Below are 16889 nucleotides of genomic sequence, written 5' to 3'. Positions count from 1 at the left end.
TTGGGGGACGCGGCTTGAGATGCTCTAAGGCCCACGAGGTCACCGCGCTCCGGGCCGTTGTCCGTCCGCCACCGCCATGCGTCTGTCGCCGCTCACCAGGCCACCATGCATCCGCCACAGCCGTGTGTCCATCTCGCTGTGTATGTGTCGCCGCATGCAAAACTATAGGATAAAAAATGGAATTCACTCAAAAAAAATAAGCATGTAGGGTGTAAATGGGATGTTCTTCCAGAAAAAATATAACCATGCCACCATGTGGATAGGTAAAAGTCTTCATTCACGACCACTCAGCAAGGTGATTTTCTTTTATTGACAAGGTTTTGCAATGGCAGTTTAATCTGCGTGCAGAAATGGGGACATGCATATTAAGATATCACAAACAGTCATACACACTCAAACATGGACATGTGAAAATACGAGTATACGAGCGGCTACTTGAAGCATGTAATACGTCTCCCGTGTGGCTTGGCCTTTCATCGTGATCTTTTTTAACATGGTGCTGTAAAGCTAAAATCACATTCCAATTCTGAAAAATAATGATATATGACTCAGAAATTCTTAAATTAATGCGAAGTTGACTCAGGAAACCAAAAAGTTGCACCGTACGTACGTTCTCACGTGAATGACGCTTTCCCTTTCGACCAATCGCAACCTTGCTAGTTACATGTGTCTGTCTAAATTACGCGCGCGACACTGAAATGTGCAGTTGACGATCACATCGATCTGGCCCGTAAAGGTGATTTATGCGTGCACCTGGTCCTGTAGGCCCTTCCTGTGAAACGTGGACTGGGAAAAAGGAGGCTGTCCTTGTCCTGGGGCCGATTTATTGGATATTTGTTATCTTAAAAATATATTCCAACATGCTGAATCCATATGCATAATTGATGTCCATTTAACATACAGGCATGGTATGTGTCTTGAAAATGCACCAACGTTCCTGGAATATAACGCGGAACCAAGCTATATATGTAGTTGAAGTCTGACATGTTCAACTTAAACATTTTTCCAAATCAACAGCCCGTAAAAACCTGACAACTAGGTGGCTAAATTTTTTTTTTTGAGTACTAGCTACATTTACCTTTTTAACACAGAGGAAACAATATAGCCACAAAACTTGTGAAAAAAGGACATGTGCCTGTGCAAAATACTCTAATTAAGAAATGTTAGACATTGATAATAAAAAAATGACATGATAATAAAAACTTTTTTTGACATGATAATAAAAACTTTTTACCCACATTACCAGCACAAACTCTAAGAATTTTGGGTCAGGTCACTGACCAAGCGGGCCAACCCGGCACATTCCCATGCATCCTATTATTTCACCTATAAGCTATTGTTGCCTACATATATAAATTAAGCAGCCACCCGCCATAACCAAACCAACACAGATAGACATTATACTAATTTAACAAACAAATCAAGCTAGGATGGTGAACTTCGTACAAGTGATAAGGGATCACTTTGTTGACCGTCTAGCCAAGGGCGCGGGCCTCCGGCAACACGCCATGACCGTCGACGAAGCCGGAACTATCATGACCTTCTGGGTGCCCAGGTACAAAAAGGCACCGGAGGAGAAGAAGAAGCACGCCGTGGTGCTGGTGCACGGCTTCGCCGGCGACGGCATGATGACATGGGGGTTCCAGGTCGGCGCCCTCGCCAAGCACGGCTACGACGTCTACGTCCCTGACCTGGTGCACTTCGGCGGCTCCACGTCGCCGTTGCCGGACCGCACCGTGGGCTTCCAGGCTCGGTGCATCGTGGCGGGGCTGCGCCAGGTCGGCGTGGTGGAGCAGTGCACTGTCGTAGGTTTCAGCTACGGTGGGCTGGTGGCGTTTGAGATGGCGGCCATGTATCCCGGTCTGGTCCGCTCCGTCGTCGTTTCCGGCGCAGCCGTGTCCTACACGGCCACCATGAACGACGCTCTGTTGGCGAGGTTCGGCGTCGCGTCCATCAGGGAGCTCATGCTGCCAGAAACTCTCGCAGGTGTCACGCGGCTCCTCACCACCGCCTTCTACAAGAAACCATGGCTTCCGCGTCGCCTTGCCAAGGATTTCCTCAAGGTAAGTAGTTGTGTGCTCATTTGATCCGCAAGAGAGGCCATCGAAAATACATTTCATTCAAACGACCAGAATATTTTTTCAATCAACAATCAAAATATTTTGCATCCATGTTATGTGTGATGCAGGTGATGTGTAGCAACCGAGAAGAGAGAGCCGAGATGCTGGAAGATACGATAATCAGGGATAAAGCAGCACTTCCAGCCCCTGTTTTTCAGCAGGTGACACAGATCGTTTGTAAAGTGTGCCAACAAATTAATGAGAGAAGACGAACAAACAAAAGCTCCCACATTATTTTGCAGTTTATAGTTTATTATATTTTGTTTGTCACCTATTAGCGCCCTTTGGATCCACATTATCTTCATGATGTTTTTTCTATGAGATTCACACATAACATCTTGTGGAAAAATATTTCGGAAATAAATAAATTTTGGATCCACCGGAATTCTCGGAACTTAGGGAAGTATTTCATAAACAAAAGCTCCCACATTATTTTGCAGTTTATATTTTATTATATTTTGTTTGTCACCTATTAGCGCCCTTTGGATCCACATTATTTTCATGATGTTTTTTCTATGAGATTCACACATAACATCTTGTGGAAAAATATTTCGAAAATAAATAAATTTTGGATCCACCGGAATTCTCGGAACTTAGGGAAGTATTTCATAAATTGTTTTTGTTCAATTTTTGTCAAATTAAACATAATTCATATAAATTTTTGGAAATTTCGTTAAACTTTCGAACCCTTCATTTTTTTTATTGAAGTTGCACTACATCTTTTGTTACTATTCTCACGATTTATAGACTTGCATGCTTGCAGAACATACTTCTGTTGTGGGCGGAGCATGACAAGTTCTTTCCTATAGAGATTGGGAAGAGACTAAAAGAGTGAGAAAATGGCCGGTTACCTAGCTATGTTCTGTATATAGAAATGATTGATGACAGAGATATATATAAATGCAGGGAGCTGGGCGAGAAGGCAACGCTTCGGACCATTAGGAAAGCAGGGCATCTGGCCAACCTGGAGAGGCCGTGCGTCTACAACCGCTGCCTCAAAAACTTCCTGGATCACGTTACCCTCTCCGAATTAACCTAATTAACCATCAAACCATGGATGCCTGAATCGATCATCTCTACCTGCGGTTGCTGGTTGTTGCTTATAGTCAATAAATTTCAAACGGTGAAAGTATTAATTTGAAAGGGTACTGCCGCAACTCTTCTGGAAATATCTTGTATAACTATACCTTTGGGGTTCATCGTTCATGTAACTCGGTGGTTCTTTGTTAAGAGAGCCTCTTGTTTGGTGAATATAACGGGAAATATGTACCACGGAGGATAAGATAAAAAAAAGTTACATATGCTATATGTCACATGCCTAACCATATTTTTCCCGAAATAGGAAGTCAAAGAATATAGTGGACGAGTACAAATGGTAATTGATGGAAGCATATCAGACTATGAATATGTGCGAACATAGCTTTGTCATGGATATTTTATTGGAAGACGACTCCGGCCAAAACTATTCACAAAAAACACCGAAATTATCATTGGCTCCCGAAGCTCCAAATATAGCTCTATTTTCAATTAATTAAAATCATATTTTTCACATTTTAACACATTATGAAAAAGAATTTTTCACGTAGTTGATGATATATCCTACAAGAATCTAAAACCGCAATACAATTTTTGTGTGTGTTGCTGGCTCACCAGAATGAAAAATCTGATCAAAGCTAGTGATCTTAAATATGCATTGTTTAGTACTCCTAGTACATGCCAGACTTTTCAGATCATATCGCATATAGACGTTTTTATCAGCCCGTTGCAAAATATAACACATTGTACGTCATATTTTATTGTTTTATCTAGATTAGGTGGCGGGGGCTAAGCTAAGGCAACTTTATCAACCACTGTATGTCCTTAGCTCGAGTTTTTGGATGAATTAACTTGTGCATGGCTATGTGACTGCTGGCACCCGATCGGATTTACCATTTCCGTTTTCTTCAAGATCTGTCCATTTTATACGTGATACTTACACGTCTCATGTCCATCTCAAGCAAAGTAGCTAACCTGTGTTTGTCTACATATTAAATGCATAAACTCTGACGTGCGCGAAAAAGTCTTGGCAATCAGAGTACATTGTTAGTATTCATTTATCTTAATTGCAGAAACTATGTTGTTGGTTGAGAGAACTGGAGATCCTTAACGGCTAACGTTTAATAGTAAGAGCCTTTCGTACCTACAACCGCCGCTGCCTACAAATTAACCTCTGCAAGCAAAGAAATCACAACCACGCGCTTATGGGATGGTGAACTGGGTGCAGGTGCTTAGGGAACACGGGCAGGCCCGCCTGGCCAAGATCGCCGGCCTCCGGCAGCACGCCGTAGCCATCCACGACCAAGATGACGCCGATGCCGCCGGCACCGTCATCAACTTTTGGCTCCCCAAGCACCACAAGAAAAAGCACACCTCCAAGGAGGGACCAGGCGGGAAGAAAACCAAGAAGAAGCAGAGTAGGCACGCCGTGGTGCTGGTGCACGGCTTCGCCGGCGACGGCATCATGACGTGGTGGCCCCAGCTCAACGCCCTCGCCAGAGTCAGCCACGTCGACGTCTACGTCCCGGATCTAGTCCACTTCGGCGGCTCCACGTCGCCGTCGCGGGACCGTTCCGCCACGTTCCAGGCGCGGTGCCTCGCCGCGGCGCTGCGGAAGCTCGGAGTGGTCGAGCGGTGCACCGTCGTCGGGTTCAGCTACGGCGGTCTCGTGGCGTTTGAGATGGCAGCCGCGTTCCCGGAGCTCGTCAGATCCATCGTCGTGTCCGGCGCCGTCCCGGCATACACGGCCGCCATGAACGACGCCCTGCTCGGGAGGTTCGGCGTCGGATCGCTCGCCGAGCTCATGCTGCCGGATTCGGTCGGAGGTGTCATGGTGCTTTTCTCCACCGCCTTCTACAAGAAACCCTGGCTTCCCCGCCGTCTACTCGGCGACTTCCTCGAGGTAAGTAGTTACTTTTTTATGTTTTTTACTTAACATAACTGAGACTATCATATATACATGTTGTGCGATTGTGCAGTTGATGTGTAACAATCGGGAGGAGAGAGCAGGGATGCTAGAAGATACGATTATCAGGGACAAAGAAGCACCGGCATCCCATGTTTTTCAGCAGGTTGTATACCCATAGCTCAGAGTTAATCAAGATACGATTATCAGGAACAACGAAAACCCACTGGGGAACTCTCGTGCTGAGGCCTTCCTCAACATAAAGTGGTGTGAACATAATAGTCTGCACCACGAAAACTTAAAACTGATTCTGGATGCATGTGCACCTGGTATGTATAAAATATATTTTGAAAAGTTAAATTTTTTGGAAAAATAAATTAGCATGTAGACAGACATGTTCTATGTGCGAAGTAAAGTTTCACATAAAACCAAAAGAATTTGTGCCATATGTAAAAAAGAAAAAAAATGTCTCGGTAAATAGACTATTTTAGTACTAAAATATGTTTTTTTTTCACACAGGGCTCAAAACAAGTTGGTTTTTGCTGAAACAACTTTGTGAGCGTGTATAAGATATATAAGCGATATTTTTTTTGTATTTTTTGACATTTTTAAATATGCTTAAATTGCATATCAAATAAAGGGTGCATATGCACCTGGGTGTAGAAACACCGCATCCTCCGCACCATTCCCAACCTGGCTACAATGGCATCCACCGCTTCAATAGGGCCCCTTTGTTGCAAAAGTTTCTACTCACATTTTTTTTGGCTTTATAGGGTACGTAAGTACCTGCACTTCAACAAGAGCGAGCACGGAGTGCCCACATGTACTCAGGGATGAAGCTAGGAAAATATTGTTGGTGTCAGCTCTATACTTTCTCTAATTCAATGGTGTCATCTTAAAATAAAAAATAGCGTTGCTTGGTACTAATCAGTGAATAGTTATCCAACAATTACAAGGGTCAGCTGACCCCAATGCCACTACAGCAGCTCCGTCCCTGCATGCAACAAAAAAGATGAGCACGGACTACTATCACATGCAGCTATATGCATATGGTCAGAATATGCTCATTATTTTACTTCACCCTACAATAACGGACCATTTGGTACTCGTACGGACTAAGGAGCCCAATAAATCTGAAAGGAGGGATTATGAAATTTACAACCACATCATCTCCTAGGGAGATCAGGCGTGGGTGTAGGCCGGCGAAAGTGAAGATTGGATTGTTACATTGTAGAAAGCCAAACATAGATCTCTCTCTTGCTTTTTTTACAGTTCTCACAAATGGTTACAGATTTTTTTCATTTAAATTATTATATTCATACATACTATCATCTTGTGTAGTGTTAGTGAGTTTTCCTTGCGAATTCTACAAAGTTCACATTTATGCTTACAAAGTCTTGTCTTCATATGTAGAGCATACTTCTTTTATGGGGAGAGAATGATAACTTCTTCACCATAGAGGGTGCCAAGAGGCTCAAAGAGTAAGCAAGCGGTTAACTGCATACATATGTATCAAGCTACCATAATCTATTTTATTTTAGATGCTGATTAACAGTGATACAACCCATCCTCTTTTGTAGAGAGCTCGGAGAGAAGGCGACACTACGAAACATAAGGAAGGCAGGCCATCTAGCCCACATAGAGAGGCCATGTGTTTACAACCGTTGTCTGAAGGAGTTTCTGGCTCATGTCAACACCATGTGATCCTCTTAGAAAAAATGTGTGCATGCATGCATTTTTTCTACATGCCTAATGCTGGTTGTTGGTGTTGTTATTGTAGATTTTTTGTTGTCCTCAGTTGCATACTAGTAAGATGAGTGAACGGGTAGCTATGATTTGGAAGGCCACTGAAATAGTTGTACTATATGTATTTAGCCTTGCAGCGGCAAAACACTTGTTTCACTATAATTATGGATCCATGTTTTGTGATCTTTGATAAGAAGAACACCGCTAGCTTAAGAACCTATAAATCAATACCACTATGAATTTTGAAAAATAACCATAGTTTAGATGGCTATATGGGCTCTCTTACTGTGATTTGACATGCATTGTTTGTCTTTTTGAGCATACAAGTCACTTTATTCATTTATTTATTATTTCTACAAATACATCGTGATATGAAAATAGTACCTACACCGGCATGTGAGGTGTGTTGCTCCATAGTCCAGTTCAAGTATTTGACAACTTAACATTCAATCATCCACAACCTATTATGGGAATTCAGACCGAGTTAATGACACCCACCAAAGTAAATAATTAAATTTATCTCCATTAATATTCTTACTCCCACACGGTTGGAACCTTTGAAAGTATACTATTTTCTTGAACATTTTGAAGAGCGAGGTATGTTCACTATTTTTTCCATGTCACCACGACCTACCTCTCTCCACCTTACCTTTTTATTGAGATAAAAAGGCAAGAATAAATCATATAATAATTTTAGAGATCAACTATAAATTAATACTAAGGAATATAGTGCTTTAACCATACGATTTTCTAAAGTTTCATATTGGACTCGGCTTACCCCCAGTGTTATGGTGATAACTTTATCCCTGTATCAAACGCTGGAACTACCGACCTTTTTTGTTATCCATCAATAATTCTATAGTTGATGGCGTCATTGTGTTTCACTAGATTAAAGAAGCTAGCAAAAACAACCAAAGAAAAATCACTAAGTTTCAACCAAACTTCACTAGGTTTCTACATTTGTTTCTCCGTTTGAATCACTAACTTCTCAGTGAAATGATGTTTCATGCCAACAACGGATTAAAGAAATTTCAAAATCAAATTGCAGAAAGCTTCCAACTACTTAATGCACATGTTTTCGCTCGCAAAAAGTTCTAACGGAAGTAACATGATAAGGTATAGTAATTGGAACACCTCTAATTCTTTATAATGAATATAATGCTTAACGCATAGGATTTAATAAAAAAATATACTATTTGGATTTTAAAAAGGAAGGTTCTACTCAAACATCACTATGCACATATATTTTCCCGTTATGAATCAGTGACTTATCAACGCAATGAGCTTTCAAGCATTCGGTCTATCAACTTCATCTAACTAAAAGAAATTCCTCAATCAACTTGCATAAACCTTTCTTGTACTTAATGCAAATGTTTTCACAAGTGGAGTGGACCTTTCAGTACAAAAGCCTATATCTAATTGCAACTCAAATTCAGCAACAACTATAGGATGGTCAAACTCTTATCCTTTTGCTTTGCCCAACAAATGTGTGCATACCTTACACCCCTCTTCCTCTCCGTGTACGAACCAACACCACCGCGACCAGGATCTGCTACAATTTTATATTATAATATGGTGCTAGATCTATCTCTAGATCAAATGTCGAGAAATCCAAGCTTCCACTTTGTCTCCAATAATTGTGCGATCGTTGGTGCTTCTGTGCCTCATTTAGAGAAACAAATGCTAGCCAAAAAAATCCAAAGCAAAATAAACAAGAAGTTCAACTCAAACAACATCAGGTTTGCATATATTTTTGTTCGCTTTGAATCAGTGACTTATCAACGCAATGAGCGTTTCCCCGCATCAAGATTTCAGCTCAACACTGTTAACTTCAACTAACTAAAAGAAATTCCAAAATCAACTTCCATAAAGCTTTCAACTACTTAATGCACTAGTGGAGTGGAACTTTCAGTATAAAAGCAGAAATCTAATTAAAGCTCAAAGTTAGCCCCAAGTCCAAGAATAAAGATCTAGTATTCAAATAGAATATTCAAAATTTAATCTCTTTGCTTTGCCTAACAAATGTGTGCGTACCTCCTACTGGAAATTGAAAATTAATTTTTTCCTTTTAAATTATTCTTCGCATAACAAAATCCTTATTTCTTGTAAATAACCCTCATCATGACAATGAATCGCCATAGTTGCCCCATCCCCATCTTGTTTTTTCGATGATTAAGTCTATGTTGTCCAATGACACTAAATTTGCTACTTGTACATCTCATGAGAACTCGAATTTATTGGAATGTTTTGGTGTTGACTTTTTACCTAATATTTGATACTTACTGGGAATATTCAGTATGTTTTTCTTAGCTTACAGTAATTGAATCACATCTATCTGAACGGCAAATTGGCTCCCAGATTAACTGGGTCAACAAATTTAAAATGAAAATAATTTTATTTATTTAAGCCTGCATATGTACGGGTACAACCTTGGAAATGGGGTGTCAAATCTAGTAGTATTGTGCTCATGTGGGCGTCTTAATTTAGACGGACACAGGTAGCTAGCTGGACTGTGATAGATGTGAGACACATAACAATCACGTAAGAAATGGGCAAGTTTTGCAAATATGAAAATAGCAAATCCGGCCATGTGTGCCTATCAACGGTTAGATATCTGCCCTCTATGGATCCCAGCCTCGTCCATTTTGGGAAATGAACACATAACTACTGAAGGATTACATGCATATGCATGCGTTGTTACTATCCACTTCTACACCTCATGTTTCATTCATCTAAGTGCTCATCTACTCCCCATTATAGAGGTAAAATAGCGTTTTTTTAGCTTTACTGAAGAATCATGGTAATTTGTGTTCTCCCATGCTCGTAAATTATTAAGAAGGTGTCCTTAAGTACTCCTATTACTTATCCAAATTACTCTCATGTAGACCGCTTTAACCAATAGTACATGCTTTTTTTATTGTGTTGCACCTTACATGCAAACTGAAGGGGTTTTGACCAATGCATCCCGTGGCTAGCTGAAGATTTTCTCGCCCACTCGGCATCTACCCCGGTTGCAGGGCTCGGCCAATTTACCCCTGTAATCCGTTACGGAACATATCGCCATGTACCGACTAATTTTGGGTCACTTTAATTTTAATTTTGCCCATAAAAATTTCACCAACTCATGAGTAATCTTAATAGTTGATTCTAAATCGAACGGTTAGCATGAGGACAGTATAAGTTTTGTATTTGTTATGTGTGCGCTTGGGCCCTTTTGGTTTGGTATACGTACACGTACGTACGCTATATATACGTGGCAGCAGTCGACCGGCAAGACTCACGCACAAGTATATTGATCGTCACCCTACCTCCTCGCTCGTCGTGCATTAGGTAACGGCCAAGAGTTACATACACAACGCGAGTGCATGGGCATGGCGAACTCGTCGGCGTTGAAGTTCACGGTACGCAGGCAGCCGCCGGCGCTGGTGGTGCCGGCGGGACCAACGCCGAGGGAGCTGAAGCCGCTCTCGGACATCGATGACCAGGAAGGGCTGCGCTTCTACATCCCCGCCATCCATTTCTTCGGGCGCCACGAAGGCCGGGGCGACGTCGACCCCGCGCCGGTGCTCCGGGACGCCGTCGCCGCCGCGCTCGTGCATTACTACCCTCTCGCCGGGCGGCTGAGGGAGCTCGAGGGCCGCAAGCTCGCCGTCGACTGCACCGGCGAGGGCGTGCTGTTCGTGGAGGCCGATGCTGACGTTCGCCTCGACCAGTTCGGCGCCGCCCTGCAGCCGCCGTTCCCGTGCCTGGACGAGCTCCTCTTCGACCTGCCCGGCTCCTCCGACCTCCTCGACGCGCCACTCCTCCACTTCCAGGTACGTATACGGTATATGTCTGTACGAAAACACTTTTCTTGTCGTCGACTTGCAAGTTAACGTGTAGTCGTGTACATGCATATAATTACCGACATCATATCCGATGCTTGCATGTGCCTTTTAATTCCCAGGTGACACGGCTAGCGTGCGGAGGCTTCATCATGGCGGTGAAGATACAGCACGCGGTGGCGGACGGGCCGGGGCTGGTGCAGTTCCTGGCGGCCGTGGCAGAGCTGGCGCGGGGAGCGGCGGCCCCGACGGTGCGGCCGGTGTGGGGGCGCGAGCTTCTCATGGCGGCGCCCGACGACGACCTGGCGCTGGCGCCAAGACCATTCGCGCACCGCGAGTACGACGACGTGCCGGACACCAAAGGCACCATTGTGCCCCTCGACTCCATGACGCACCGCTCCTTCTTCTTCGGGCCCAGGGAGGTCGCTGCCGTCCGCTCCCACCTTTCGCCGTCCCTCCGTCGCGGCGCCACCACGTTCGAGGTCCTCACGGGGTGCCTGTGGCGGTGCCGCACGGTGGCGCTGGCCCCCGCCGCCGACGAGGAGATGCGTATGATCTGCCTCGTCAGCGTCCGCGGCGGCCGGAAGCCGCAGCAGAGCGGCACCGTCATTCCGGTCGGCTACTACGGCAACGCCTTCGCGTTCCCGGTTGCCGTCTCTACCGCCGGCGACCTCTGCGATAACCCGGTGAGCTACGCCGTGGAGCTCGTGATGCAGGCCAAGAGAGAGGTGAACGTGGAGTACGTGCGCTCGGTGGCGCGCCTCATGGTGCGGCGAGGGCGCCCGCACTTCACGGTGGTGCGCGCGTACCTCATGTCGGACCTCACCAGGTCCGGCATCCGCGACCTAGACTACGGCTGGGGCAAGCCGGTGTACGCTGGCCCCGCGAAGGGCGGCGTCGGCGCCATCCCCGGAGTCGCAAGCTTCCTCATCGCCGTCAAGAACGCCATGGGCGAGGAGGGCATCGCCGTGCCCGTGTGCCTGCCCGGCCACGCCATGGACAAGTTCACGGAGGAGATGAGCAAGCTGATGCGCCCGGCCTTCGGCGCATCCTCACGGCCATCGTCGGCCGACAACGTGTTTCCCAAGATCAAATCTGCGATCTGAACTTGAGTCAATGGCCGGCGTCCATCGACCTATCGAATTGTTGGCTTGTGCTTGGTTCCCTACACTACTGTTTACTTGTCACCGATCGAGAGACCGTTTTGTTTGTTCAAAAATATTGCATTATTCTTACCTAAACACGTACTCCGTGGTTGTATGAGATGGCAACCCTAGATCAATGTACACGTAGTTTGGTTCTGCTTTGAATTGTGATCAATGTACAAACGATATCACATCATTCTTAAACTCCTGCTTGAGGTCCTCAAAAGTCTTTTGACGAAGCAGGGAACCTTATCCATCCGATTATGATATCAAAGGGACCACAGGTTCATAATATTCGAGTTGATGGCCAAAACCTAAAGGTAGCTATTGTAATGGGTACAAAAAAAAATCTTTTCCAAAAAGAGATGTGACTATTAGGGGTGCGGGTGAGGGTAATAATCGAACAAAGCAGCATTGATCGGCAATCAAATTTTTGTGCTATTAACTTTAACCAAACGATCTACCAAAAATTATGCAGTCAATTAGGGGTGCGGGTGGTTTGATATATGTTACACTTTGATGGTATATATGTTACCCTTTCGAGATCCTTGAACTTCTTTCGATGAGGCAAATAACCGTTATACATACGGTTATGATAATAGAGGGACTACAGGTTCATACCATTGAAAATTTGGAATTTATGGCCAAAACCTAAAGGTAGCAATTGTAATGGGGACAAATAATTTCTTTTCGATCCAAAAAGAGATATGACTATTTGGGGTGGGGGAGGAGGGGGATGGTAGTAATAACTGAATAATGGAACATTGATCGACAATCGGACGATTTTGTAATTAACCTTGACCGAATGATCAACCAAAATTATGTAGTTGTCAGGTATTACTGTTTTGGATATATGTCACACTTTGATGGTATATATCTTACTTTTTCCAGATTCTTAATCTTCTTTTAATGCGGCAAAGAAACCTTATCCATACGATTATGGTAATAGAGAGAGCATAAATTCATAATATTGGAAATTTGAATTTATGGCCAAAACCTAAATGTACCAATTGTTAAGGGGACCAAAAGTTTCTTTTCCGAAAATAAATTTGACTATTTGGGGGGCTGTAACTGAAAAATGGAGCATTGATTGACAATCGAACGATTTTGCAACTAACTTTGACCAAAAACCAAAATTTATTCAGGTACTATTTGTTTGGATATATGTCACAATTTTCCCGCGAGAATGATATATGTCACACTTTGATGGTATTATTAGGGTTTAGATTGGATGATGGCCAACTTGTAGGATTTGGATTTGACCACGTCATCCGTAGTTTCAGCTAAGAACAATTCCAACAGTGTAGCCAGCTGATGACTATAAACAAAATGTCATGTCATCTATAGTCAGCTTAGAACCAACATATACAATAGTGAGCTATAAGAATATAGTATTTTATCAATGTATGGCACACCTTTCACTCTCACAAAGTGCCTAGAAGCACGTGCTAGAGCTAGCTCTTGCATAAGAGCCCACTCTCCTTCTCTCTCCTCCTCTCTCTCTCCTCTAACTAGATAATAATATACTATTTTAATCCTTATAGAGAGCTGACTAAGACTTATTGTACTTGCTCTAAGATGTGCACAACTTTTAGTAGATGCTGCTTTAATGGCTGCGCCTTCACTTGTGGCTCCATGCCATCATATGATTTCCTTAGAGCAAGTTTAATAGTATAGCCAGCTGCTGGCTATAAGCCATGTGCCATGTCATTTGTAGCTAACATAGAACCAACATGTATAATAGTGAGCTATAATCATGTACTACTTTATCAATGGATGACCCACATTTCACTCTCACAAAGTGCCTAGGAGCAAGTGCTAGAGCTGGCTCTTGCATGAGAGCCCACTCCTCTTCTCTCTCCTCCTCTCTCTCCTTCAACTAAGCATGAATATATTATTAACCCATATAGCCAGCTGACTAGAATTTATTATACTTGCTCTTATCACTAATGACTATCTCTCTTTATTGTCCAACCGTACATTCTTTTTGCAGGTCAATTTTTCGTCTGTTTCGGCTGATGGGAAGAATCAGAAAAGGATATCGACTGATTGTATCATGTTCCATTACCAGCACATAGAAGTTGACCTGCTGCCGGAGCTGACTCAGCAGTGTCAATTCTAGGAGGATAACAGTAGGAGTCACTCTTGGGACAGTTAGCCGTCGATCTAATATCATATACTACATGTATGTCTATACATTTAGAGTGAAACGAATGCGGACCACGTACTTTTTATGGTTGCAGATCGCTTTTACAGATAACAGCACATACGTACGCATCAATCGGCTGTTGGTATTACGAAAGCGTCTGTATTAAACCTCCTGAAAAAGGAAAAGTGCAGTAGCTAGCCATCCCCGTTTGCAATTTGCAAATGCATTAATAAGTTTGGTTGGCTGGCCTTTAGGAATGCAAAATGATATATATACTGTATAGCAGGAGAATAGAATAGGAACATGCGAGCATATGCTTCCTCTATTTAGAAATACATCTTACACACATTTTAAATTTTAAAAAATTAAAACGAAAAAATCACACGTATATCTTCACATGCTACACGCTCACAAACAGTGGCGGATCCACCCTATGCTAGGGGGTGCAGAGGACCCCGGTTAGAAATGCAATTCTTTGTAAAATTGCATTTCTCCACCATAAATGCACCCCTTAAAATCATATTTTATCTTTTGAGGCACCCTGTGTGCACCCTGGTTTCAGATACTCTAGCTCCGCCGCTGCTCACAAAGTCGTTTTTATAAAAAGTCGATTTATTATGTGACGTGTGTAAAAAAGATAATTCAATGCTAAAAATAATGCTTTTCAGAAGACAAAATTTCTCTTTTTTACATAGTCCACAAAAATATTGGTTTTTCGTGAAACTTGACGAACGCACATATAGTATGTAGATGTAAATGTAGAAATTTTTGTCGTTTTGGACAATTTGAAATGTGATTTTTGGGTAGAGAGACCATACGCACCCGGGAGCCAAACTGAATTTCCAGAGAATCAACCTAAGGTTGGGTGGTTAGGAAGGTGGTTGTACCCCAACCCACCAGAGTTCAAACCCTAGGTTTGATACATGTGTGTCTCATAAAGGCAGATATTCTATCAGTGGGAGACGACATTCCCGTCGACAGCGAGGCGTCTTTGGTGACTTCGTCAATTTGAAGATCCAATCCGCTGGCTCAATCTTCCGAAGGTGCTCATAAGGGTAGGGTGTGCGTGTATGTTCATAGGAGTGAGTGTATGCGTGTGTATGTGAGCATCTGCATTTGTACTATATTTCTAAAAAAAGGATCAGTATGTATTCAAATGACACTTGTTGTGTCACCTACTTACATTGCGAAGGATTAAGTAATAAATGTTTCATATCACGACGAAGGAAAATTCCCTACCGTCAAGGAGAAGTGCTTATGTCCGGGATCTGGGAAGATTTTGGTTTTTTTAGGGAGTTTCGGAATGATTTATTAGATGATCATTGGGCTCTAAAAGAGGAGTTGGAGCACGCAAGCACCTCTCTAGCATAGCACAATCAAGAGGAGCTCCTCCTCACCGACCTGGTCAATAGAGGCGTGGACGTCGCACACCCTCCCGCGCGCCGAGGTGGCAAGCTGGGCCACAACCCAACAAGTACTATGGTTTTTCTTCCTTTGTTTCTTTCTTTTTCTGTGGTTTCTTATCTCTATTTTCTGGATTTCTTATTTTGTAGAAAAATATTTTCGCAAACTAATTTTTTTTAAAGAACATTATAAGAATTTTAGAAAAATTTCAAAATTCTGACCATTTTTAGAACTTGGAAAACTTTTAATTTTGGACATTTTTGAAATCGAACATTTTTAATTTGAACAATTTGTAAATTTAAATATTTTTTAGATTAAATATTTACTAAATCTGCTCCTTTTAAAATTTGAAGATTTTTAAAATTTATTTTTTCGAAAATGAGAAAACATATTTTATTTTGCGGAAAAAGTAAAAGAAGAAAACGGAAAATAAAAAAATAAAAAGAAACCAAAAAAAACGAGGGCAAAAACGCGAAATGGGCCCAGCCCATATCTGACCGTGGGGTGTGCGGCGCGGTGTATGCATCGACCAGACCACTACAGCGCTATAGCCCACGTGAGTTGGTCCATCACCGGAGACCGTAGGACGTTCGTCGTTCCTCGTCGACGCTGCCGTGCGCCGGCCGCGGCTGAGTGGCCGTCGCCAGGGACGACGACATCCCTACACACAGGGGCACCATCCGGTGGGTGCGAGGCGGCGGCACGGCGAGGAAATGCGTGGCTGGAGTCTTGGAGATGGCCTTCGTCACCGTATGGCCGCGCGCGCTGGGTCGCCTCGCCTTGCCTGCAGGACGAGCTTCGTTCGCGCGCGGCATTTCCGATGCCACGTCCAATGGAAGCCTCGGCTCGGCTGCCTTGCCAGGTCAGCTCTCGCTCGCCTGCCCGCCTACCAGGTGTTTGTGTTTTTTCCCGGCCGCCTCCTAGCTTGAGCAGCGGGCTAGTGAAGTGACTACTCACGGACTCCTAAAAAGATAATGTTTCCATAGGATTGATGCACCGGCTGGTTGCTTGCACAGATGTAAGTAATGCCCGTCAGCTAATTGTTAATTTTATCGGTGGGTGGAGATGCTCTGCTTTTCTGCCAGTAGGTGCCCAGGATACCTACATGCCACTGCCATGGAATTACTCACTTATGTCTGGTTCCTGCTGTCACGCCTGGGTATGGAGACCTTGCCTGACAGGCTGCTGATGACGAAGCGTCCAAGCTGACGGGGAAACACCAAGGTCGATCCAGCAGCTTCATAGCTAGGTCAGCGCGACCACTAGGGAAGAGGCATTGTTTCACCTAAGATGCTTACGGAAACCATTTGTACCCTGCATTTCGATGGTAGTGCCTTTTTTTTTTTGGCTTTCCTGTGGAAGACTTGTCTTAGCTGTTTATCGGCTCTCTAATGTCCTTATTCTTCAGTTGAATCTACAGTGAGCGTTTCTGTGGCACGGATGCCCCATGGTAAATTCTATGATAAATGATTCACAATCTTTAGCTACACATCAGTTCTTGGTGACAACCCACTGAGAGTACGCCACCTGTATAATTCGCCGATCAGTTCCTTCAATTAA

The 16889-nt window shown here is 43.6% G+C and overlaps 3 protein-coding genes across 4 annotated transcripts; all 3 read left to right on the top strand.

The window, feature by feature from the left end:
* The first annotated feature begins 1429 nt into the window (after positions 1 to 1429).
* Positions 1430 to 3350, top strand: LOC124656257 (epoxide hydrolase 3-like). The gene is made up of 4 exons (XM_047195036.1): positions 1430 to 2063; positions 2189 to 2281; positions 2884 to 2951; positions 3027 to 3350. The coding sequence occupies exons 1-4, from the start codon at positions 1431 to 1433 to the stop codon at positions 3157 to 3159; spliced, it is 927 nt and encodes a 308-aa protein (XP_047050992.1). The 5' UTR covers position 1430; the 3' UTR covers positions 3160 to 3350.
* An 884-nt stretch (positions 3351 to 4234) lies between these two features.
* Positions 4235 to 7076, top strand: LOC124656228. 2 transcript variants are annotated; one of them, XR_006988754.1, is made up of 4 exons: positions 4235 to 5058; positions 5135 to 5390; positions 6475 to 6542; positions 6642 to 6686. XR_006988754.1 is itself a non-coding variant. In XM_047195009.1 (4 exons), exons 1-4 carry the CDS (start codon positions 4366 to 4368, stop codon positions 6763 to 6765), a joined length of 978 nt encoding a protein of 325 aa, XP_047050965.1. In that variant the 5' UTR covers positions 4246 to 4365; the 3' UTR covers positions 6766 to 7076. The 2 variants fall into 2 exon arrangements, 1 of the variants encoding a protein (XP_047050965.1); XM_047195009.1 differs by having other exon boundaries at positions 4246 to 5058; positions 5135 to 5227; positions 6642 to 7076.
* A 3028-nt stretch (positions 7077 to 10104) lies between these two features.
* LOC124654569 (benzyl alcohol O-benzoyltransferase-like) lies at positions 10105 to 11980 on the top strand. Its single transcript, XM_047193566.1, has 2 exons — positions 10105 to 10622; positions 10754 to 11980. Exons 1-2 carry the CDS (start codon positions 10173 to 10175, stop codon positions 11735 to 11737), a joined length of 1434 nt encoding a protein of 477 aa, XP_047049522.1. The 5' UTR covers positions 10105 to 10172; the 3' UTR covers positions 11738 to 11980.
* The last annotated feature ends 4909 nt before the right edge of the window (positions 11981 to 16889 follow it).

This window comes from Lolium rigidum, chromosome 5 (genome assembly GCF_022539505.1).
Source record: "Lolium rigidum isolate FL_2022 chromosome 5, APGP_CSIRO_Lrig_0.1, whole genome shotgun sequence".
NCBI classification, from domain to species: Eukaryota; Viridiplantae; Streptophyta; class Magnoliopsida; order Poales; family Poaceae; genus Lolium; species Lolium rigidum.
The sequence above is the reverse complement of the archived record's forward strand: the minus strand, read 5'-3'. Positions and strand labels throughout refer to the sequence as shown.